This window comes from Anguilla rostrata, chromosome 16 (genome assembly GCF_018555375.3).
Source record: "Anguilla rostrata isolate EN2019 chromosome 16, ASM1855537v3, whole genome shotgun sequence".
In the NCBI taxonomy this organism is placed as follows: domain Eukaryota; kingdom Metazoa; phylum Chordata; class Actinopteri; order Anguilliformes; family Anguillidae; genus Anguilla; species Anguilla rostrata.
Window position 1 is genome coordinate 13,420,090 of NC_057948.1, and position 24,288 is coordinate 13,444,377.

The window sequence follows — 24,288 nt, forward strand, 5'->3', positions numbered from 1 at the left end:
CCCTCTCTGCATTGAGCAGTGTATTAGGAGATAACCCCTAAGATGTGTGAGATGCTGCTTAGCCTTTTATATCTGGTCTGATGCCTGTGGCAGTTCACAGGGCAGTCCAAGGCCAAAGGCATATAGGTGTTTCAAGTTGACGCACTCACCCGGGGTTACCATGACTTCCACCACAAGTATGGCAGCCTTGTTGTTATGAGGGTCAACACAGCCTTCCTCTGGTGAATCCAGCTGGACGAAACACGAGGAAAGCGCTGCAGGGTCCCCCTTGGGCATTCTACAGACACATCATTCCCCATGCTGCTGTGCGTCAAACAATAAGTCACAGTCTCTCTGGCATTCCCTCAGCTTACATTTCTCTCTATACTAAACATTGTAACTTCAATGGCTGTTGGTGATCACATGAATAAGAACAAGGCGAAGTACCACACATTTAATAATTTAATAGAACATGGTGGTTATTTCTGTGTTTGGTTTGTTTGTTGCAGTTGTATCACTACTTACTACACTTGCTGTTAGCCTCTTTCTGCTGCTTACAATAATGGTGCATGAAAAAGGATTTGAATGTATTAGACACAATAAATCAGGAAGGGACATTAAAAAGATAAATGCAGAAAAGCACAAAATCCACAGGTTTTCCTTAAAAAAACGGTCTGGATAGAGTAATCACTCGCATACAGCAGCAACCACAGCTGGCATTAAGAGCAAAGTTGCTCTCCCAACCTCGAGATAAATTGCTCCGTGCTTCAAGAATAGCGTGCATGGAAAAAGCTCTGCTCACGAAAAGGAGGAATGAACTGAAACGTGTTTTGATCAGGTCCATAATTTGTTCTCAAGTCATCAATAAATTGTACAAAATAAAGGAGAAAAAAACAAAAATAAAGATCTTGCTGCCTTGAAACAGCATACATCATCCAGCATACATTTTCTGTTTTCTAGAAGTCCTCAAATCTCTCCAACACATGTTGCTTGCCAGTGCATATTTTGTCATCTGTTGTGCATGTTTTCCCCATAAATTCTTCAGTGGGCCTGTGTTTTACCAGAGTGTGTGTTGTTGGTTGCTGTTTTACCAGAGTGATTGTTAGTGGTTGGAAAATGAAACTGGCTGCAGATAAGAGGAACCGTGGCTGTGTCTTGTGGTTCCAGTAGCATTATGGGATACTGGAGAACCCATACAGAAAGATGGGATTTCTTCATGGGTTGACAGATATTTTTATTGATGTTTATGTTATTATTCTGCATCATTTTCAAATTAGGTTTAGCAATATGAAATTATATACATACTGTATAGATGTATTAGAAAAGGGCAATATGGTCCATTGTGTGTTCTGGTTTCTTTTTTTGAAAAGTTACGGGAGGACATATTTAAATTCATCAGTTAAGGAATTAGAAGGCTTTATGTTTGTGCATTTTGCTGTTCTTCTGCAAAAATGTAACTCTTTTTTGGTTGCTTAACTTTTGTGTCCCCATTGCTTACTGTAGTTACTTAGTGTGCAAGGGATATTTCATGATTTTATTATTATTTTAGACTGACGTGATATATTGATCAGAAAACCGTGTGTCATTTTTTCTAGAAATTTTTTGAGTGTCATCATGGAGAAATAACGGTTGACATACATTATTTGAATGAATCCATTCAGCATCATGCTAAAACTACGGGGACCATAACATAATCAGACTAATCTAGGTCAAGCGAGGATTAGCATATCTCCAAACATCAGAGCTGAGGTGCGGAAAGTCCTGATGGACGTGTTTGTACTGTTTGTGAAGCTGAGAATACATTTTAATTAGGGGAGAACTGAACGGGGCAGGTACAGGCTCCTCGTGCAGGATTATTCCTTGTGGTGGGATCAGGTATTGTTTATAAGCCTCTTTTGGGATTAAGTGAACTCCGGAGCTGATTGCAGAGAACCTTTGATCTTTCGGCAGACCTTTTCAGGGAAGGAGGGCGAAAAGCACCTGTCCCAAGTGTCTTCGAATTACTCACAGACAGACAGTGGCAATGTAATCAGAACCAGGACCCAGGGGAGTCCTAACCCGGAGGAGACCACATGGGGAGAAGATACAGCCCCTCTGCAGATTCTGTTCTTTGTATTGTTTATTTAATGTCACTCCAAAAAGCACTGCTGTGGGGGTTTTATTGGAGCAATGGTTGCCCTGCTATCCTGAAAATATTAAGCGCTTGGCCCTAGTGCTGTAGAATCTTGCACGTCTTGACATGGGTACATTAGTTAATCACAAAAAACTGGCTGGTTGGACTGGTCAAAGTAGCCAGTAAAGTGATTGGGTTGAATCGAGACAGATTCAGGCCATCTTCCTTAAGCAGGTCACCGTTAAGGCCTGCTCACTCTTGCTCCTTCCTTCGGCATGCCAGAGACTCCTTTGTTGTAGTGGCAATAAAAACATTGAACATTCTTAAATAATAATAGACTGGCTCCTTTAACTTGTACATTTTGATTCTTTAATATAGCACAGCATATTATATCAGGTAGGAGTCACTCTTTTCAGTCTTGCTTGTCTGTTGACTTTAATTTTGTATTCATTTTGTATTTATTGTATTTATTTATTTATTTTATGTGATGTTTCCTATGCTGTGTTTTGTGGTCCTTGCTGCAAACCAAATTTCCTTCGAGACAATAGAGTTGAAAGTTAGGGCAAATAATAGAACAATCCATGAACTCTATATTGTCTTCTTCCCTGATCTTCACCTCAGTAGGGGTCTCTAAGCACAGTGCATGGAGGGGTCTCTCTCCATAAAGCCTTTCCATTCTCCCTCTCGTCTGCCCAGACTGAATATGGGAAACTGTTGGTATTTAGGTGTGGTGGTCACAAGCCCTGCACAACAGCTTTGGTATTGCCAGGACACCAGCACTGCTCTCTGCAGACCCAGAACAGCCTGACAGGACTGCTGGATGTCTTCCCTAAGCACTTTGAGCCCTGACCCCCTGTTTCTAGCATATTTTATTGTAAATATAAAATGATATTCATCTGTCCGCCACGTGCTGTGAGTTCTACTCTTGTCAGCCTTGTTGGAGGCTGGAAAATGCTCCGCTCCAGATAAAACCTTTGACAGGGAGCCACGGGATATAAAACAACACTTAGCAGGTTTGAGAGCACAAGCACACATTAAACCTGTTCATAATTATCCAAACATGCTTAGTGATTACTGCAGGAGTAGAGGGAGGTGATTATTCTGCACCGTACATTTGTAAAGGCAATTGTAGCATTTACATAATGAAAGTAATGGGCTTTGCTGACTGTAGCAGCGTGGTGTCATTTTAAATTAGACCTGGTCTGGTCAGTGTAATCATTGTGCCAACTCTTCACAATCCACAGAAACTGCAGTGAAGCACTATTCACATTCACATAGGAGATCCTTCCCATTCGTTTAGCTTTGCCTTTTTACACAGGAACAGGGGCTAGAGTTTCAAACATAACTGGAAAGGAAAGGATAAGATGTGTCATTGGGTCTCTGGTACAAAGCTATGTGTAGCTTTACAGTTTTACAGTATAACCTTCAGTGGTGAAGTTGCGTGGAGCGTAGCATCTGTACTTCCCCCTGCCGTCTGTTCCCTAAGGCAGCTAACATTAGCTGTGCTCTCCTTTCTGTATGTTCTTATGTTTTTGATGGACCGAATGCCCTTTTCACCTCATTATTCATTCTTATGTACTCAGGGTCCAGGCTTAATGGACTGTTTTTTTCCACTCTTTAAACTGTTCAATCTTTATGCATGTTTAGGGAGGGGGTCCTTTGACTTTTTCTCCCCAAATCAACAAGTGCAGGTTCATGCCGTCACTGCAACATTCCACGGCGTTCATGTCGTCACTGCAGCGTTCCACCCAGTTCCTGCAGACAGATCGTAGGCATAAAACCAACCAGAGCAGTCAGTACTGACCAAGTGAGATACCCTCCCCCATAGGGTGATACAAAGATCTATGACGTATCGTCAAAATGGGGCTGTCAGTCTTTTATCTCTAAAGAAACTCGTATCATGGCCTTCAAACACATAACTGTGCTATAATCAAGTTCCTTGAATGATGTGCCATGTAGGAGTTGGTTTGAATGTTGAACACGTTGGGAAATGTGCTTTGTTTTGCGCCGTACTTCCCTTGAATAATATTTGTGCTGTTTGGAATGAAAACTCAGCTTTATCACTCCCACTTCTTTAAAACCCTATCTCTTTCACCTCAACTGCCTTTTCCAATTCCATTGGTCTTGGGATGTCACATTTTCCATGGCTACTGATGTAGCTACAAATCAACTGTTACGAATTCAATTTAATCTGTGTTCTGTTTTGTGAAGGGTGGCATTTCCCCAGATAAACAGGGCAGGACTTTCAGTGAATACTTTTTATTATTACCAATCACTGAAGTTCAAAGGTCATTCTTTTATAAATGAGGTCCTTGAAAATTCTGGAATTTTCCTCTGTAGGTTATTGCAGAATCCTTGAATTTGGCTTTAGGCGGACTGTAGGAACTCTGTCCACTTTTCATGCTAACAGGACTCTGTACCTGGTTTTAGCTGCACCTCTAACAGCCCGTCTTGACCATTAAACATCCTGTGCCTTGAATGGCCAGCTGCATTTACCTCTCCCTCAGCCTTTTCACAGTCAGTCTTTCCACTAGGTCAGGACACGATGATGAGTTTGACAACCCTGATACAGGCTGCATACATGACCTACATTACATGTTCCAGGAAATGCAATGCTTTAGGTCCTAGATTTATAGCGGGGGACAGCGGGGGGCACAGACCCCTGGGGGTCCTTGAAGATGCTGTAGGAGGTCCCTGACTAGATGTGATATATTGACTATATAAAGATTTGGCAAATGATTTAAAAACCTTTTAAATATAATCCTCCTTTATGATGAAGGTCTCTTGGATGCCTTTGAGTCTGGGTGGGGGTTCCTGGGTCAGAAAAGGTCAAAACCCCTGCTTGAGCTGTCCATCCTTTTTAATCTGCTGCCCTATTTATCGTATGTGGAAATCCGAAGAGGGCACTTGGTTAATAAAAGAAGTGACCAAATTAAAAGTCACCAGATTTCTGTGGTCAGTTTCACCGTGGGCAGCTGAGGCAATGTCTCCTCCTCATGCCCAATTTAAGAAGCAGCGACAGGGCTCATCTCCCCCATCCCAGCCCTACATGGCCTCTGCGCGTGCCAGCCCGCTCGTGTGCAGCCAGCCGCGTGCTTCTCAGTTCCGCGTCTGGCTGGCTGGTCGGCCAGCGCGGCAGTCTGCGTCCATTTGGGCATCCGTGCCCCCTCAGAGATACTATTGGACCAGCCTGGACCCCCTCCAGGCATGCTGGCATACCTTCTGGGACAAGGTCATTTCACGGTCACGGCCTCCTTACAAGTCCGAAAGTGGGAAGCTGTCTGTAATATTCCAGTCTTGCTGCGTTGAAGTTTCAAAACCCCCATTTATCTTCGTGGAAAAAAATTGTGAATTGTGCAATCAATGCATTATTTATCCATGCAGAGTTAATAATTTCACTCTCTGAAGTCATCTAGATATAATGTTGGGTGAAGGGTTATTTAAAAAACAGCTTAAATGTCCCTGATAGGAATTTGCAGATTAAATGAGGGCGGTGAATTACTGCTGGCAGTGTGTATAAATCTGTCAGCATGAGAGGTGGATTCTTTCTGCCGACTTAAAAAAAGAGAATGAAACATAATCTGGTGGTCACCTCTCAGTATGTAAAGATTATCTCTGCTGTAATGAAGCTTTGCTCTCTCAGTGCACAGGAAGGTCTCACGCATCAGCTACCAGCAAGTTAATATTATCTCTTTTGTGTGAGGACTCTTTGTCTCACTTAAGGGAGTGCAGCATGCCTGGCCCGGCGCGTGGGCTGGCTGTGCGGTGCGGGGGCTTACTGATATCTATGATTAGTGTCCATGACTCAGTGAGGCGAGTTCCTGCCCTCACTCCTGACACACGGCTTCGTGTTTTCAAGCTCGTGCCACTCGAGCTGCATTGTCGCTACCAATGTTAGAAAGCACAAGCCAAGTGAAGCCAAGCCCATAACTCATTTTTCCTTTTTATTTTTGCACGAATTTATTACCACGTTCTTATTTAATTAAAGTGCATACAGTCTGCAGAATGTGTTGTTGCCAACACTTTTTCCAGGGTGAAGTCTCTTCAGTAATTAAGAACTATCATAATCGGGTGGAATTTTTCACTGTACGTTGCAGCCTCAATTAGGCACAGCAGTGACTTTTTTGTGTCTTCAAATTTAAGTGGTAATATCAGGAAAGTCTTATCAGAATACATAGTTTTCACGTTCTGGCTGCCTTCTGAATATAAATCAATCTTGAGGACTGTGTTCAAGGCATAAAAAATAAGATTAAAAAATGTAAAAATAATATGATACAGTTTGTTATAGGATCTGACGTGAAGATTGCCATTCACAAGCTATTTCAAATGTGATTTTATGACTAGAAAAGACAGACCTTGCTTGTTGACCTTTGCAATCTTGTAAGATGATGGGAGCGCAGTTTGTCTTTTCTGTGTTTACTTTATCCCGTAGAACATTTATAATTGCTGAAAACCACTCATTTATCTTGCATGGTAGGATTGTTTTCCTCAGCAGTACATGTTATCATTTTTCTTTCCAGTTGCGCTGTTTGACATTTATGAATGTAGGAATTCCCACATTTTCGCTTACAGATGTATTTTCTGGATTAAGATTGTTTCTGATCATTTTGTTACATGTACCGTTAGATTAAAGTTGCCTGGCTTAATTTAAGTCAAAAAAGGTAATCATTTGACTTCTTCCAGAGTTTATACAAAATCTTTCGGTTTATTAGGGTTTGTGTTGAATTGTCAGTTTTTCTGGAGCACTGGCTTGGGTTTATATCAAGTGCTGGTAGCTCTTTCTGTCTAAGCATTACTTGTGGCTGATCACTGATGAAGTCCTTACTCAATTCTGTCCTAAAAATGTTGCTGGGATTATGAGCTCTTGACTTTGTCACATGCATTAAAACAAACTCTTGAGCCTGTTTTCATGTTTATGGGTTAAATTAATGCAGATGCTTATTACACCCAGTCACCTGACAGTTTGGCAAATGGCACATCTTCACACATCTCTGGTACGGTTGTCTGACCCAAGCCATTGGCTCCAGCCTGCCTACTTTCAGTCTATGTCGATAGCTAGCTGCCCCCCCACCTGACACCTGAGAGCCCTCCATAGCTATTGCAAGCGTGGGCCTTGTGTACCTGATGGATCTTAGCTGTTGGGTTACCCAGGGTCACCCAGGGTGGTCCAGTGGAAGTCTGATGTCGACGTGCATGTGGAATCTGAACAGGACGTGACTCTGAGCTAAGTGGGATTTAAGAAGATAAATATTCTGAATCTGACCCTGGGGATTCTCTGCATTTTGTCTTATGATGGCTATCATAAAATAACAATTTCTGTGTACTTTTTTTTGTTCAACAAAGCAAAGCGGTCAGAAAACTCCATGTTTATATCTAGGACTTGATTAAATTAGTCTAGACAGAGTAATCCATTCTGATACTTTATAAATCTTTTGGACAGAGCCAGCTTTAGCCATCTCCTGAAAAGCAGTTTGCGCTGAGAGATTTGTCTCTGTCTGCGGGATTCTTCCGCCAGTGCATATGCGTGGCTAGTGAGTGTTTACAGCACCCTGTACATTTAAGGTCCTTTATGTTTACTTCGGGAAGAGAAAACATCCAAATAAGTGCCAGCATTGGCATTATTCTCCTTAATTAAATAAATCCATACTTAACTGAATGCATATTTTTCATTGTGTAATATGTCTTTGTTAGCACTGAGCAGATAAGAGGATTAGGTGTGGATTTGAATTTTGCTCTATCGTGGCACACTAGGCTGGGAACAGGCCATAGTAGGAAATCAGATGACCAATTGCTGCCCTCTAATGGGAAAAGGACCTCAGCCGACTGCAGCACGTTGATTGGCAGCCCATCTCTCATTATATTAGACACAGTGACTCTTTCATTCTGTAAGGCACATCCTCTTCGATGGGGAATTTTACCCATTTGATTCCATTTCCGTGGTGGTGTGGGTGTTGGAGCATTCACACAACTGTGTGTCCTCTTCGGCTTTGAGGGAAAGAAATCGGAGTCTAATCTATTAAGCCACTAGAATTACATTACATTACATTACATTACATTACAGGCATTTGGCAGACGCTCTTATCCAGAGCGACGTACAACAAAGTGTATAACCATAACCAGGAACAAGTATGACGAAACCCCTAGAGAGAAGTACCGGTCCAAGTACCAGGAACAACCGCATAGTTCAACTTGGACCCTGGTGGTTAAACTGATTAACACTAACAGCGAGAACGGCAACAACGCAATCTATGGAAAAATAAAAATAAATAAAAATACAAGTAGTCGTTAAGACTGGCGCATCAACTAAGTCACCTATTAAACAGCTGCCTAGTTACACCCCTAAGTTTAGTCATTTACAGGGGGGGAAGGGAGGGATGGGGAGAGGTGCAGCCTGAAGAGGTGGGTCTTCAGTCGTCGTTTGAAATGGGTCACAGTCTCAGCTGTTCTGACCTCCACAGGGAGGTCATTCCACCATCGTGGGGCCAGAACAGACAGGAGACGTGTTCTGGAAGTGCAGGTGCGAAGAGGGGGAGGTGCTAGGCGTCCTGAGGTAGCAGAACGGAGGGATCTGGCTGGCATGTAGGGTTTGAAAATCTTGTGAAGGTATGCTGGGGCTGATCCCTTGACTGCCTGGTATGCTAGAACCAATGTTTTGAATTTGATGCGAGCTATAGGCAGCCAGTGGAGGGTAGTGAGCAGGGGAGTAGAAGTGGCACTAAAGGACATTGCAAGGCTATCTAACTCTGGATGAGAGAGTTCTGAAGCAGGGGGGCATGACATTTATAAAGTGGAGTTAACCCAGTGCATTCTGGGTCTGAGACATTAGTGGTACCATCCCATGTGTAGCTGCCTATATTTTTCATTCCTGCTTGTCTGATTAGTTCTTGTTGGCGCCAGTAGGTCCAGCAGCTATCTCTCCCTGTGAACAGTCCCTGTGTTATTTGCAGTGACCCCGTTCCTCCCTGACTCAGAATGTGAGCATCAGGTGCTGCAGTTTGCGTCCTGGACCATAGAGTTGTGCACTCTTCTGTTCAGCCTCACCCAGAGAGTCCAGGGCTCTGTGTGGGGGGAATCGATGCAGGAAAAACAGTGGGCTGCTGTGATTTATGGTCGCAGTAATTTCCAGGTTGTGTTAGACAGGCTGATTTGGCAGCTCAGTTGTTTATGTATATCCTTTATTGTTTTTTGTATTTTTTAAACATATATTACAAAAGGCTTGCTTACTGTAGGCCAGTTCATTTTGTGAAGTGGGGAGTTTAACTGGGTCTGTGCAGTCCCATAGGAACAGGAAGAAGAATACTATACTATAACAGGAGTCTGGATGGTTCAACCATGTAGTAATCTGTCAGAATGCAGCCTATGTTAAATCTATATCTGTATTTGCTAATTTTTTTAATCCAGCCGTTGGCCTTGTTTTGCAGAAACTGGCTGCAGGAGTCAACCAGTTTGCCTACACCTGTGTGCAGGACCACCCTATCTGGACCAACCAGCAGTTTTGGGAGACAACATTCTATAGTGAAGTACAGAACCAGATCAGGTCCCTGTACCTCAACACACCCGAGGAGAAGCCAGGGATCACAGCCATGTTGAAGGTAAAAGGTCTGGGTGGGTTCTTCACCTCAGTGCATCCAGAATGCCTCTGGATGAATGTTACTATTGGGTGACATTTATGTGCCCTGAGTTTCTGCGTAAAAAGCAGACATTATTAAATATACATTAACATACATTATTCAATTTATCATAAAATGTACATATGCAGCATAGTCTTCTGACAGTGCTTCATTAAGGACCTGGAAACATTTGCAAACTTTTTTACACTCAAGTTCTTCCAGAAATGATCTACCTGTGAAAATTGGTAGATATTCCCATTGCTAATGGAAAAACATCATTTTCTTAAATACTCATTGTTTGAAAATGCAGTTGTGCAAAATTTGTGTTCGTATTTGAGCTTGATTGGCATTCCTCTCAGGAGCGGGGTCCCCCCACCCAAGGCCCCTCGGACCCGGAGCGCACGGCCATGAGCCTGGCAGCGGAGCAGCTGCGGGTGTGGCCCAACTTGGGAAAAGAGAAGCAGCTGGAGCTGGTGAAGAACGAGGAGAGCACGGTGTTCAGCCAGGCCATCCACTACGCCAGCCTCATGGTCTACCTGCTGGTGCCCCTGGACAGCAGCAAGAACAAGCTGCTCCGCCCCACCCCCGCCGCAGACTGGGAGAGCGGCAGCAACAGCATCGTCACCAACAGGCAAGTCCGAGCCCACACGCGTCCTTCTGCCGTGCTTTTGTGCTTTTCAATATTTTCAAATTTTCACTCAAAGTGATATCAAAAGGGTATTAAACGGTAATAAACATTTCAATTGGAATTTTCTGAGACCTGCAGATAGATGTGTAGAGTAACAGAAACTGGGAACAGGAGCTGGGGAAGTTCCGTACGTGGCTTTTCCCGTCCAGCGAGGTAGCTCTGCCAAACAGTCCTTCCTCAGAGCTCCCCTCTCTGATTCAGTAACACTTTCACAACAGGTCACCGGTGAGATCTGCCTCCAACATTTTCAGCATTGATTCACTGCCGGAACTTCTCGTTTTCCCTTGTTTTTTTTTTCTGAATATTAACCGAATAACACAAATGTAATTTTTTTTAATGGGACAACAAAGTCCTGTGTTTTTTCTCAACTGTAGATGAGAAAACGGAAATAATAATTTTCCCAAGACTTCTGGACCAAAACAACCATTGTTTCAGAAACTGCTGCACATAATGAAATTTATGATCACAAAAAATGGACCGATGAGGTTTTCTTTGCTTGTTAAATTTGTGCAGTAGAGGCTGTTTCCCGTTACTTCCTAGGCTTCACCGCCTGGCCCCTCCTACCCTCTCCAGTTCCTATGTACGCTCTATGAATCAACATTTGGTCATTTGGATAACAATAACAATACTGTTAACAATACGCTGGTTTCGTATGATACACTTGAAGAACGGTTGAATTAACATCAGAAACTGAGTAAACGGTTTAGAAAAGCCACACTAATGATGAAAACATGCCATTTAAAAACCTTTGGTCAAACAAACATAATAGCATAATAGCATAAATGTATGAATGTGCCGATAAACACAAGAAGAATGATATAATTGTGATGTGCGCATGCGCAATACCCCTTGGTAGGATAACTCCATAGTTAGGATGAAATGTCAGAACACCGCTTCTGAGTTTCTATAACAAGCAACATGCTTTTTTTCTGTTATATGTTACCAGAATGCCATCTAAAGAAAGAACAAGAGGGTTGCTACCTAGGGAGGTCATGGAGAGGGCTTCAGATTTGGGTATTAGGGACACTAGATGGTGCTGAAAACCATCTACGTGCAGTGTCCTTTTGGGGAGACCTTAGGCATTTTAAATGGTGTTTAATATTTATTAAAGAAATTAATTTTACTCATCAACGTTTGACTTTTAAGTTTGTTCAGTGTTTATTGTTAAATGTGTTCAGCTACTTTGCTTGCTGGTTTGACATCTTCTGGATGATTGCTTTTTGCTCATCTTCTGGGTGCTCCAAGTGATTAATGGAAAAGAAACAGCTACCTGGTCACAGGCATTTATAATAAGCACACGCCAGATTGGTCTGTATGGTCGGCTATTTCCTTTATAAAAGCTTACCTGGGTGTTAAGAAACAAACAAAAGCTTTCCTCAATGATTTGGACGTCACCACAATAACGTTACAATTATTCCACACCTCTGATACAATCATACCAACTATGTGGTGTGAATGTAACATAAGACTGCATGTACTTTGGTTTTAATATCCAACTCGATTAAGTTACGAATGTAATTGAAACGGCTAATGACTACTGATATGTCAAAGCTATTTGACGTAAAATGTCACAATGCTAGGCTAAATATTTTCTGAGTAAATGAGCAAAATTCAAAAACTGTTAAGAACTTTTAAAAAATGGTGCAGTTACCTTTGTCACAATGGCCATGGCTATTTAGTATCAGCCATGATAAATCAGTTATGGAAGGTCATATGCATAAATTTCCATTCACTCCTCCCATAGCATTGCAGGCAGCGTGGCCGAGAGCTTCGACACGGAGAGTGGCTTTGAGGACTCTGAGAACAGCGACATCGCCAACTCAGTGGCCAGGTTCATCGCCCGCTTCATAGACAAGGTCTGCACAGAGAGCGGGGTCACTCAGGAGCACATCAAAAACCTGCACAGCATGATTCCGGGTGAGTACTGGATGGAACCCTGTGGGGAGGATGGCGTTCCACTGCAGTCCTGATTGGCTCACCTCATAACTCATCATGGAACAGAAGACTAAGTGCAGCAGGTAATCCCTTAAGAGGGTGGTAACTGCTTTGACCGATATTTTCGTGTGTTTTAGGAATCGTTGCCATGCAGATGGAGACCTTGGAGTCAGTGCACCGGGAGAGCCGACGGCTCCCACCCATTCAGAAGGTACTGAGTCAGTGGTCCCACTGCGTGCAGTGCTGAGCCCCGGTTCTGTTCTACACAGGAAACACTCTCCCTTAACTGGGAATGTACAGCTAGTTCTCATTATCTCACATTGCTGTCCACTGGCATGTGAGGTTCTGAAATAAACCAGTCTTGTCCAGGTGCTTTCCACAAATTTGACACATTGACACTTTGCCTGAGGGCTTTGGTCATTGTTTTGTGTCAGAAGAATGGGAAATGCTCTAATTTTTTGTAATAAGCCTGTATCCGGGAAGCACTGGGCAGTTTGTGACTGAAAAAAATCTGTAACTGATCAAAAGTTGTCTTGGGGAAACTCGGTGCTTACAGTGAAGGCGCTCGGACGGCCCGACCCGGCCCGGCCCTGACTCCCAGGCCCTCTCCATGCCAACACTGCACTCATTGGGGGAGCCTGAGTGACATCGCAGCATTCCACTTCGCAGAAACCAAAACTGCTGCTCCCTCGCACCAAGTTTCGAAACTTAGCAGTGTCATCTCCCCGGGAATTCCTGAGCAGAAATTAATCTGTTTTTATGCATTTGTCGCATACATCACCCCTAAAGAATGTGATGCTCATAATAAAAGTCAGAGAAGCAGATGAGCGTAAAAAAAGAAAGCTGATTGGGAATAGGCGGCGGGCTTTGCTGGGGGGCCTGGAGGAAAGCGTCAGAGTCGGGAGATGAAATGGCGCCTGGCGCTAAGAGGTCTTCAGCCCTCACTCACAGCAGTGTTTGTTCAACTGGGGTCTATGAAGGAGCCTCCCCCAGTGTCAGTCATGCAGCCTCCAAAATTCCACAATATGTTGTTGTTGAATTCACATGCATCATTTTGGGGTTCACTGAAAGGCAATTTTACAGACCAAAATCCATGTGTTTTGGATTGAAGAAAGCGACATGCATTCACCAACAATAATTTTTAAAAACTCAATTATCCAAGCTGTGAAGAATGTGAAGGCCTAATAAACATACACACAAATAACATTCAGGGCCGACGCAATATTTTGCAATTTGTTACCAATGGTATAATTAACTGTGCTGTGATGTCTATAAAATATGACTGAAAGTGGCAATGGTATGGCTTGTTTGTTGCCAGTCAGCATGTGGTGCTAATTTAGTCTTTAACGTGTTTCTCCCAGGCCAAGATCCTGAGGCCCCTGCTGCTCCCGGGGGAGGAGTTTGTGTCTGAGGGTCTGCGCGTGGTCTTGGACCCCGATGGGCGCGAGGAGGCCACGGGGGGGCTTCTTGGTGGGCCACACATCCTGCCAGCAGAGGGAGCTCTCTTCCTTACCACCTACCGAATCATCTTCAAGGGCACCCCACACGACCCCTTGGGTACACACATTGAGATTTCCCCTTTACCCAGAATGTTCTGCATATAAGTCCATATTGTTAGGCTGGAATGGCAGATCACTCTGTTGTTATAGGCAGTGTGGCATACACACGTCGTACCATTTCACTTTCAAATTGGATCTGATTTATTGGAATAATTAATACTTCCTACAGTCAGTTCCATGATGTTTGGTACAAAGACATAATTTTTCTTAAAATGAAGTGACTTTTTGTCAAGGCCCCTTGTGATTTCATTACAAACTCTGCTGCATTGATTTGATTTATTTCATTTTTTGGTTGGGCAGTGGGTGAACAGCCAGTGATCCGCAGTTTCCCGGTCTCCACTCTGACCAAGGAGAAGAAGATCAACATTCAGAACCAGCTCCAGCAGAACATGCAGGAGGGCCTCCAGATGAGGTCTGCCTCCTTCCAGGTAGTGAACCAGGCAGTGGTGCGGTCGTATGATGGTGATCACTATGACAGGGTTATGGTGGTGATGCTCATCATCATCATCATGGTAGTGACACTGATTATGGCGGTGATGATGATGATCACGATGATCCACTTAAAAGTTAAAGGCTTTGTAGTTCTGCATTTTATACACTATGTTTGCTATGTCTTCGTCCAAACATTTCAAGACCTTTTTTGTGTTTTAAACGATTTTCTTCGATATCCTGTATATCTCAAGAAAGTCATATCTATTATTTTACCATAAAGCATAGAGATTCCTTATTATGGTTCCTATGTTCAGCTATATTTGAGTAAAAAGTATTTTGCAATCCAGCCCATCTGCTTGGTTTTTCACAATTTGTGAAATGCACACAGAATGTTTTTATGGTTCATTCCAATCTTTCGACCATCATGGACCATTAAAACGGGTTTGGGAAGGGGGCTGCTTGACCTCATCTGCAAGCACATACTTCTCCTGTGTGCTTTGCCAACAGCCAGTGTCTGGGGTCCATTATCAGTCTGTCATTAAGTTCTTTAATGACCTTGGGTTTTCTGAACCATCAGGCAATGACAGGGGAGTAGAGAATCACAAGGCCATGAAGGATATGGGGAGACAAGGGTCATTGCTCTGCTAACCAGACCTCGCATTGGAAGGGTTTATTTGCTTTTAAATAGTAACTGTAACAACTGGTGTTGTTATTTGAGGTGTGGTATTTTCTTCACTTTAAAAAAGGAGCTCATCTTCCTCTGCCACCAGCATCCTCATTTGTTTAGTTGTGGTCATTTTGTGTGCTAATCCTTCCTATTTGGTTCCCGCACAGCTGATCAAAGTTGCCTTTGATGAAGAGGTCAGTTCAGAGATGGTGGAGATTTTCAAAAAGCACCTTCAGAGGCTGCGCTATCCCCAGTCCATCTTCAGCATGTTTGCCTTTGCAGCGGGACAGGCCGTCCCCCAGCTCGCACTCCCAAAACAGAAAGAGCGGAACACTGGGTTTCGGTGAGTCTCAGTGCTGGGACTGCAAACTGCGGCACACTTCCTCACCATAGTCTCAAATGTGTTGGTGTTGAGGTGTCATCTTGTACTGTTTCACTCTGCACTTCACTGTAGCACCCTTTCTAAGACCCTGGTGAAAGGAGCAAAGAAAGCTGGGAAGATAACAATTGGCCGCCAGAACACGGCAAAAAAAAATGAGAAGCGTATGACCTGGAACGAGGATGATGACATCTCTGGTAGGAACCGGAAAACGAGTGGCCCAAACCCCACTGGTCACTGTTCCAGATATTTTCTTGGTGTTTGGCAGGTAGGAACTATCCATTCCTGACTGGTGCCTGTTGTGCAAACGCTATGTTGCAGTGTCGGATGATGGGGAGCAGCCGACCAGCAGCACCCTTAGGACCTCGGAGAAGTCCACCATGGAGCAGCTGGTAGAACGAGCCTGTTTCCGCGACTACCAGCGCCTGGGCCTCGGCACCATCACCGCCAGTTCCTCACGCTCCAAGAACGGCGAGCAGTTTCGAGTCACTGCTGTCAACCGACTGTACTCACTCTGCCGCAGGTCAGCTGTCAGCCCACATTCCTCAGCTCAGCATAAGGCTGGGCGATGTATAATAATGATAATTATCAAATGCAATAAAGGTCATTGCCACCATGTGGCGAGTTGTCTTTCTTTTTGTCTTTATTCATTTTTCTTTAATTATACCTGATAACGGGTAGTTAACCTCCAAGCTTCAGAGGCTGCCTGAAATGCCTCTGGGGGAAAAAAACGTCACCACTGTTGTCTATTGGGTGTAGATAAGGCAGCCAATCAGCCGCAAGGCTGTCCAGTTTCCATGTGATCATGTGATGTGTTTTTTGTCAATCACATGGAAGCTGGAAGGCCTTGCTACCTGATTGGCTGCCTTATCTACACCCAATAGATAACAGTGGTGACATTTTCTCCCCAGAGCCTTTTCACACAGCCTTTTAGTTTGGAGGTTGACTGCCACATCAGGCATAATTAAAGAGTAAACAACAAAAAAATACGCCTCATGGTGGATATGACCTTTATTCCAGTAAATAATTATCGTTACTATATATCGCCCAGACCTACTCTATATCAAGGCATTCAATTAATAATTCTCCACAATTTTTGGGGGGGAAAAATGAACTAAATTCATTGTCCTGCAAATCTGAAGGAAAATGAATTTTTTAAATTATTAATCTCTGTGTCATAGGAGTCATGAGGTGCTGTTATTAATGAACTGTGCATTTGAGCTGAGGTCAAGATATTAATTGGAGCAAACTTTTTTTTCCGTAGTTACCCTGGGCTGCTGGTGGTGCCTCAGTCAGTTCAGGACAGCAGCCTGCAGAAGGTGGCACGCTGTTACCGACACAACCGCCTGCCCGTGGTGTGCTGGAGACACGCCCGCACCAAGGCCGTGCTGATCCGTGCTGGTGGTTTTCATGGCAAGGGCGTGGTTGGGCTCTTCAAATCTCAGAATCCCTCCTCTACTAGTAGGTCCCACTGAGTTATATCTTCCCCTTCCATTCAGGTTACCAGCACTCTCATACCATGTCTGTCATAATCATGCACTACATGGCCGAAAGTATGTTGACCCCTGAAATCTAACTTCTCATCCAAAATTATGGGCATTAATATGGAGTTAGTCCACCCTTTGCTGCTATAACAACCTCTACTATTCTGGGAAGGCTTTATACTAGATTTTGCAGAATTGCTGCTAGGATTTGCCTCCATTCAGCCAGAGGAGCATTAGTGAGGCCAGGCACTGATTGAGCAATTAGGCCTGGCCCGCAGTTGGCTTTCCAATTGATCCCAAAGGTGTTGGATGGGGTTGAGGTCAGGGCTCTGTGCAGGCCAGTCAAATTCTTCCACGCCTTTCTTGACAAAACTATTTCTATGGACCTCGCTGTGTGTTCGGCGGCATTGTCATGCTGAAACAGGAAAGGGCCTTTCCCAAACTGTTGGGGAAGCACAGAATCATCTTGAATGTGATTGTATGCTGTAGCATTAAGATTTGCTTTTCACTGGAATGGGCCTAGCCCAAACCATGAAAAACAGCCCCAGACCAAGAGGTGTCCAGATACTTTTGGTCATATAATGTTTATAATATCATATGTGGTAACATTGGCTAATTGATATTTTATTTGAATTCACTTAACCAAGAGTTTTAGGTGAACATCCGGTGTCCTGCTTATACTAATATTGGGATTCTAACTAGAATTGTAAATTGCTTTTTTTTTTTTTTTTTTTACATTTTATCCTAATTATTGAAATTGCCAGCTTAATTTCCAACAATATTAATCAGGGAACTTTTAAACTTTTGTGTTGTGCAAAGTGAAGGAGCCCTAATTTTGGACATTTTCTGAATGACGACTGTCGGTGCTTTCTAGCTCCTGCATCATCCTCTGAGTCCTCCAGCAGTCTAGAGCAGGAGAAGTACCTTCGGGCCATACTGAGTGCAATTCCCATCTACTTCAAAATGAACGGCAGTAACACCCTCACAAACCGCTCTCTCATTGGCTTGTCCCCAGGTATCTAAGGAATAACAGTGCCCTTTCATTTTTTCCTAATCTTGTTATGTTGTGCTTTTATTGTTTGCCACAATATTGTTCCTATATTCTGTTTGTCATTAGTTGTGTTGTGTTCCAGTTGTTTATCTCATTAGTTTCCTTTTGGGTTGAACTGAATTAGGTTTCTCCCCTATGGAAGGCACCGCAGCACAGTTGTGTTATGTAAGAGGAATGGGACAGCATCCTTTGCTTGCTTTGCTCAGATATTGGCTGCTGAGTTAATGTCTCAAGCTTTTGTCTCCACTCCAAAGCAAAGAACTGAAGAATCAGAACTCTGACATACTCCAAATCCTCTGTCTTGTGGTTCAGCTCTAAGAAGCTTTGTCTGTAGAATTAGAGTAAAATTAATCCCCAATCAAGGGAAAGGACATCCATCCCTTTACATTAATGAAGTCTTAAGACGACACGGATTAAAGAAAGTCCTTGTAACTAATTGGATTACTTGTCTCATACAGTCTTGTGTTAAATTAAGTAAATGTTGTGTTTATGCAGGAATTTTAGATTTTACTTCAAACAAACACTTAATCAGAAACTGGAATCGTTCTTTTCCAAATGCACGCAATGAAAGTTCGGAGTTGAACAGCACATGCCTCATTTAACCCAAGTCACCCTTACGTTAACTTTGGATAATCAAGCCTAAGCGTGCAGATTTATATCTGTTGCCTGCAGTTCTGCCAATGTTGCAGTGGTTGCAATGATATGAAGTGGAAGGGGAGGTGATTTTCTTCTGGGTTGATTACAGTTTTAGTTTGCACCGCTTACTGACTCAATGATTTGTAAAAACTGCTGTTGTCCTTGTGCTAATCTTTCTCCTGTGGGGTCCAATCCAGGCAGTGAGAGGCGAACACCAAGGGTACCAAAGATGGCTCCCGTCCACTTGGATGTCCCCTTCTCCAACAGCTTTGCTAGAGGAGGTAAGTGGAGTGAAGCGATGAATCATAAAATAAATGGAATCACAGTTTAAAAGAGAAACTCACAGCATTTCATCCATAAGGCATCCATGTGTGTCCTGGAGGACACATGCACTCCCAGTAGGGTAAGATAACGAAGGATTTCTGCAGAGTCAAGGTTTCACTCCTTACAAGAATATGTCACGGGTCGTCGGTGGACATTTGCTGTTTCCCCAGAGCACAAACTGCCTCCAGGCCCAGCGTGCTGTCTCTGTTGGTTTTGGCTCACTTTAAAACCCCAGCTCTGAGATGCTGCTGAAATGAGCACGTTTCCTCCCAAAGCTCTTAAGAGATGGACTGAGAGTGCAAATTGTGTTCCCTCTAGTGGAACCAGTCGGCCGTCTTGAGGTCAAGCATTTTCAACCTATGAGGCCTCAGCCCTGTAAATATTTGAAATTCTGCACATGCAAAAATTAATGAATCATCCAGAATGAGCTGCAGTCTTAAGCTTGGAAACAAGTAGGTGCTACTTCACTAGGCTGCGTTGCTGATCTAGTTGACAACAGATTGCACAGAAATGTACATTCCGGTCACTTTTAAGGTCTGAATGACTCCTGACATTCTTTGCAGCTTAGAGCACTGCGGATGACCTTGCCCCCTGTTTATTGAACGCATCCCAAGAAGTATCTATCTGTAGCCATCTGAGTCACTTCTGGATAAAACATTTTTTTTTTTAAAGGGCTGTTTGTTTTGTTTTGTTTTGTTTCTTTTGTCCTGCTGCACATACTACATAATTATTTAGTCTGGGGGAAATAACCTGTAGACATAAGTGTCATGTCAGTGCACTAATCTAACGTGACCCCAAGGTCAGTTGTGCTTGGCAGTTATCTATTTGTCCAAGCTTGTCACAGTTGACGCCGGCTCCGCTGTGCTCTGGCAGCCTTTCCAACCGGAGATTCCTTGAGGGCGGGTGTAGCTCACTTCCAGGCCCTGGGTCCAGCAGGGCCTGCACAATGCTGTGCATGGAACCTTGGAGGGTTGTCTTCATGGAGGAACTGACTCATGGATAATTTGTATTTATATTTCTTCATCCCTGGCAGTTCTTGGTAATCAAGAGTCATTCCCATTGTGCAGTGCAGTCACAGTAATTCTTTTGCACCTGCAGGAGAACATAGTACTACTTCACCATCCGAGGCTGCTTGCATGGACGGTCACTGTGATAATACAAAGACTTAAATAAACATTGCCTTATCGAAGTAATATTTTGCGTATATGCTTATTTTGCTAGTAGACATAAAACAATGTCAGTGTTTATTTCCTTTGTACATTAATAGATTTGTCATAGTGGTGGCCCACCTTTAATTTTACACTGGAAATTACAGTTTACGTATCATTTTACTTTTCATCCCACTATTGTTCTGTAATTCCCCGAGTGGGAATGCCCAATCACAAGTGTAAGACTGTTGCATCACTGCAGTGTGCAGCCAGCTGCTGCAGGATACAAGCTGTGCTCTGCAGCCGTGTGCTGAAGAACAGGCAGACTCCAGGTGCCTGATCAACCAGAGGAGTCATTATTGTGAGTGAGGCAGGGGCTAAACTGTTGACCCTGCCTCCCCTGGGCGATGCTGTGGCCAATTAAGCTCCTTCCACGGGACCTCTGTCCACTGATGGTACTAGCACCGTCAGGCAGTCCCAGACTGTGGAACCAGCACTTTGGCTCAACGCACCAACTGAGAGCCTAGGATTGAGTGTTTTTCAGCTATTGAGCCACTTTGAAGCCCATTAGGATTCATATTATTCCTTTCCTGTTGTAATATACCCATTCCTTACGAATCATCACTTGCATGCAACTCTGTCAACTCTTTCTCACCCTGTGACTGTGAGTAACCAGGCATTTCAAAATAACGGGCTCATGTCATGTGATCATATGGCAACCTAATGTATGCCAGTCCATCCCAGAGTCAGTGAAAGTGCAGCGTTTGTTTTTTGTCTTCTGTCTGATTTGATCTTTCTGTGCCTTTGATCCCACTCCCCTCCCCACACCCCTAATCTACCAGTGCTTGAGTACAGGGATAAACTATTCACTCACTCAAACCAAAAACCCACTGCTAAGGGGAGAGTCAACAGTCAAGGTATAGTTATATTTTTTCCACTGTTTTTAATATTTTCCTCTCATTTTTCTGAACCCTTTCTACAACCAGTCATCCACTAATTTCCATTCTTGCTCCCAAAGGCACAGGCTTTGTAGATTCTAAATTGGGCATTGCAATATGCACAACTCTCCAACTATATAGTACTTTTCCAGTGGCTGTGCCCATGTGTCATAGTGTTTCTCAGTGGTTTACTCTAGCACTATAGATCAGTGGAGTTGTTGTTCTGTCATAGAGATAAGGCATGTTTCAGTCAATGTGGTATGTGATGTGTCAGTGCACAGCATCCCAGCAGTGAATCAGTAACTCAGAGTACTTCTGAGTCAGTGAGTCAGTAAGTTTTACAGAATAGCTATGGCTTGTAATCGTTTACATGAATATTGTTCTGTTAGTTAGCTTCATTATGTTCACGGGTCCTCTTCTGAAAGTTCTCTGTGTTGTCATTTTTAAAGCACTGAACTGTACTGTACTATTAATTGGAGTGTCCCTGTGTGGCACTGTCTTTGTGTGTGGTAGTTGGGCAGTAGGGTATTGGGTCAGCTTTCTGTGCATTTCTCTTTGTTGTGGTTTGGTTGTGCCTCAGTGTAATTGGACAGCTAACGAGTGACCTCCTTTTTGTCCCTTGTGCACAAGTCTAGTTTAGTTGCTCTGCGACCATCTCCCCTTTCTGTCCCTCAGGTGTGTGGGCAAGCTTGCGCTCCAGCAGTCGTTTCAGTCACCATCCCACGGCTGCAGAGGTCGGCGCTCGGATGGCTGGGAAGGACCTGGCGCCCCCTGCAGGCAGCGAGAGCCTGCAGGCCCAGCTGCAGAAACAGCAGGCCGCCTTCTACATATTCGGGGAGAAATCCCACCTCAGGGTAAGCGGGCAGCCTACGTTTGCGCTCCGAGTTCCATCACGCTCAATCTATTAGCAGATGTGGTTTCCCTCACACCCAGCTGGCACTTATTTGACACAGTGTGGATCATTGAAAATAACCAGTGTGGTTAAAATATAAGATAATAGTTAACTTGTGTGGATGACACTATACTTGGTAATCGAATAAGGGTTGTTTCAGTCTGAAGCACTTGGACAGTGATCTCTCCGGCTGGCTCTGGGCCATGGAACTGATGTATAACCACTTGTGACCAAAAAAGAAAATTCCAAAACACTGCTATTTCGTGATCTCAGTCATTTTTATGCTATCATTGAAGAAAAAAGCTGCTTCAATATAAATATTGTCAGTTGTCAGTAAATTGGCCGAATCCATGAATTTGTAAAAAAAAAAGAAAAATCAATAAATAGAATGGCACAATATGTAGTTCTGTGTGAAATTGCTTTTCTTAATCATTGATGAGATAAATCTGAGAGTACTGTGGTATTTCACTGGCATGTCTGTATTCTCAAAGATATGTATTTGTATTCATTTGATTTTTCAGTGCTGCTAAGAACTAAGAAATTGAGTTACTTGAAATGAAATAAATAGCTTTGTAATTCACTTACAAAGTCAGAACTGTGAAAAGAGTGATTAATTGACTGTAAAGCTGATTTGACTGGTACCAGGTCATAATGTAATGGGTTTGTATGGCCCATTTCTTTGCTTCTTAAAGTCCTTTGTAGCGAAGAGCTGAATCACGTTTAATGGGCTGTTCTTCATCTCTAGTCTTAACTCCTTGTGTGGTTTTGGATGACCCAGATAACCCATGATACCTACTTGTCCTTTGGTGGGATGGGAGTGTTTGATCTGTTGCACAACACGGAGATCAGTCCAAGACGCCATTTTGCAGGACAAAAGTCTTCACCTGTTTAATTGCAACATGACGTATCTGTTGTCCTGTTCACGTGCTCTCTGTGTGACAGTCATACCTCTCTGTCCTTGTGGAAGGGCTTCAAACTGGACGCAGCTCTCAACTGTGAGCTGGTGCCAGTAGACTTTGCCGACACACGGCAGGTAAAGAACGCATTCAAGAAGCTGTTGCGGGCGTGTGTGCCGAGCTCCAGTCCACAGGACACCGAGGACACCTTCCTCAAGGCCCTGGAGGAGTCCGAGTGGATCCTACAGGTGAGTTGTGAACCCTTTAAACCTCATTCCTACCTTTTGTCCCACCCCCCTACTCCTTGAAGCTCCCATTGGCTGTTAACAGCAACCTGACACCCACTCGCAGTTCCCTGGCTTTCCCTGATGTCTTTTGCCCTCTTGTGAGATTCTTAAAAATTTTCAAAAACATTTTCCCAAGAGAAACAAGGCTCACAGATGGGAAAGGGGTCAAGTTTCCCGTTTCCCCCACTTTAGCAGTAATGGTATAATATATTATGGTTATGTCCTGGCAAGGCACTTAAGGGCCTCAAATAGCAGTGAACTTAGTCCATTTGCAGCAGACCTAAAATATTTGAAATTACAGGACCAATAATGTAGGTCATTTTGTTGTCAGTAGACTGAGTTGTGTACTGTTTGTGTCTGTAACCTGAACAGCTTCACAAGATCCTGCAACTGGCTCTGCTACTGGTGGAGCTGCTAGACAGTGGATCCTCTGTGCTCCTCAGCCTGGAGGACGGCTGGGACGTCACTCCCCAGGTACATCAGCCAATCAGATCACCTGTGCATTGTGACATAAAAAAACATGAAATATGAATATGGTAATGTTAAATAATGATGCAAAGTTAATGCTAGTTTTGTTGGCCATTGTTCGGCACACTATAAAAACTTTAATCATTCGGCTCTGTTCAGTATAATGTAGGTATGTATAATGTAGACCTTTGCATAATATAAGATTACATTTTACTGTTAACTTTTATGGTGATGGTTGTTTCACATTTACTAGTTTCACTTCTATTTGTTTATTTCACGATTATTTTTCTTTTCAATCTGTCATAATAAACTACTGCCGTCCAATTATGAGGCAGAATCTTGCTGACATGCTGCTGCAGTTTGCATGATTAATGAATTATGCACAGTGGCAGCAAGTGAGCACAGTGGCCTTGGCTCCCAGGCCCGATAGACACAGGGCTTGTGCAGTTATGTACTGTTCAGCACGCTCTTTAATGTGCACAGATGAACATGGCCCGTCAGGTTAAAGTGAACAGACGCACCCCAGGGGTGAGGTGTGCCATCTGTTCTGTTCTTCCCAACTATGCTTCATACTTCAGGGACTGTCTGATTGGCTACAGGAAATCTGCAGCCAAACTCCTCACACTGTCCACAGAAATAATGTGAGGGAAAAGATGGCGGGGTGTCCCTCCTCTCTGAAGCGGGAAAAGAAGGGGGCGTTGGGGCCCTCTGCTGGTCCCACCGTAGAACCGAATAGGAGCTGCCACAGTCGCTTGTGCTTCCTACTGTCAGAATGAGCGTAAATGCGCTGCAGCAGCAGGCT

The 24,288-nt window shown here is 43.6% G+C and overlaps 1 protein-coding gene across 2 annotated transcripts in view; it reads left to right on the forward strand.

The window, feature by feature from the left end:
* The window catches only part of LOC135242738 (myotubularin-related protein 13-like), a 97,149-nt gene that overhangs the window by 65,686 nt on the left and 7,175 nt on the right, over positions 1-24,288 (forward strand). The window contains exons 18-33 of one of the 2 annotated variants that reach the window (XM_064313966.1): positions 9,514-9,684; positions 10,062-10,333; positions 12,135-12,307; positions 12,463-12,536; positions 13,687-13,882; positions 14,185-14,312; positions 15,151-15,326; positions 15,438-15,559; positions 15,684-15,885; positions 16,627-16,823; positions 17,721-17,861; positions 18,731-18,814; positions 20,848-20,922; positions 21,619-21,797; positions 22,803-22,979; positions 23,391-23,492. In XM_064313966.1, the coding sequence (XP_064170036.1) occupies positions 9,514-9,684; positions 10,062-10,333; positions 12,135-12,307; positions 12,463-12,536; positions 13,687-13,882; positions 14,185-14,312; positions 15,151-15,326; positions 15,438-15,559; positions 15,684-15,885; positions 16,627-16,823; positions 17,721-17,861; positions 18,731-18,814; positions 20,848-20,922; positions 21,619-21,797; positions 22,803-22,979; positions 23,391-23,492 (2,469 nt within the window). The remainder of the gene's footprint in view (positions 1-9,513; positions 9,685-10,061; positions 10,334-12,134; positions 12,308-12,462; positions 12,537-13,686; positions 13,883-14,184; positions 14,313-15,150; positions 15,327-15,437; positions 15,560-15,683; positions 15,886-16,626; positions 16,824-17,720; positions 17,862-18,730; positions 18,815-20,847; positions 20,923-21,618; positions 21,798-22,802; positions 22,980-23,390; positions 23,493-24,288) is intronic. The other variant, XM_064313967.1, reaches the window with a different exon arrangement.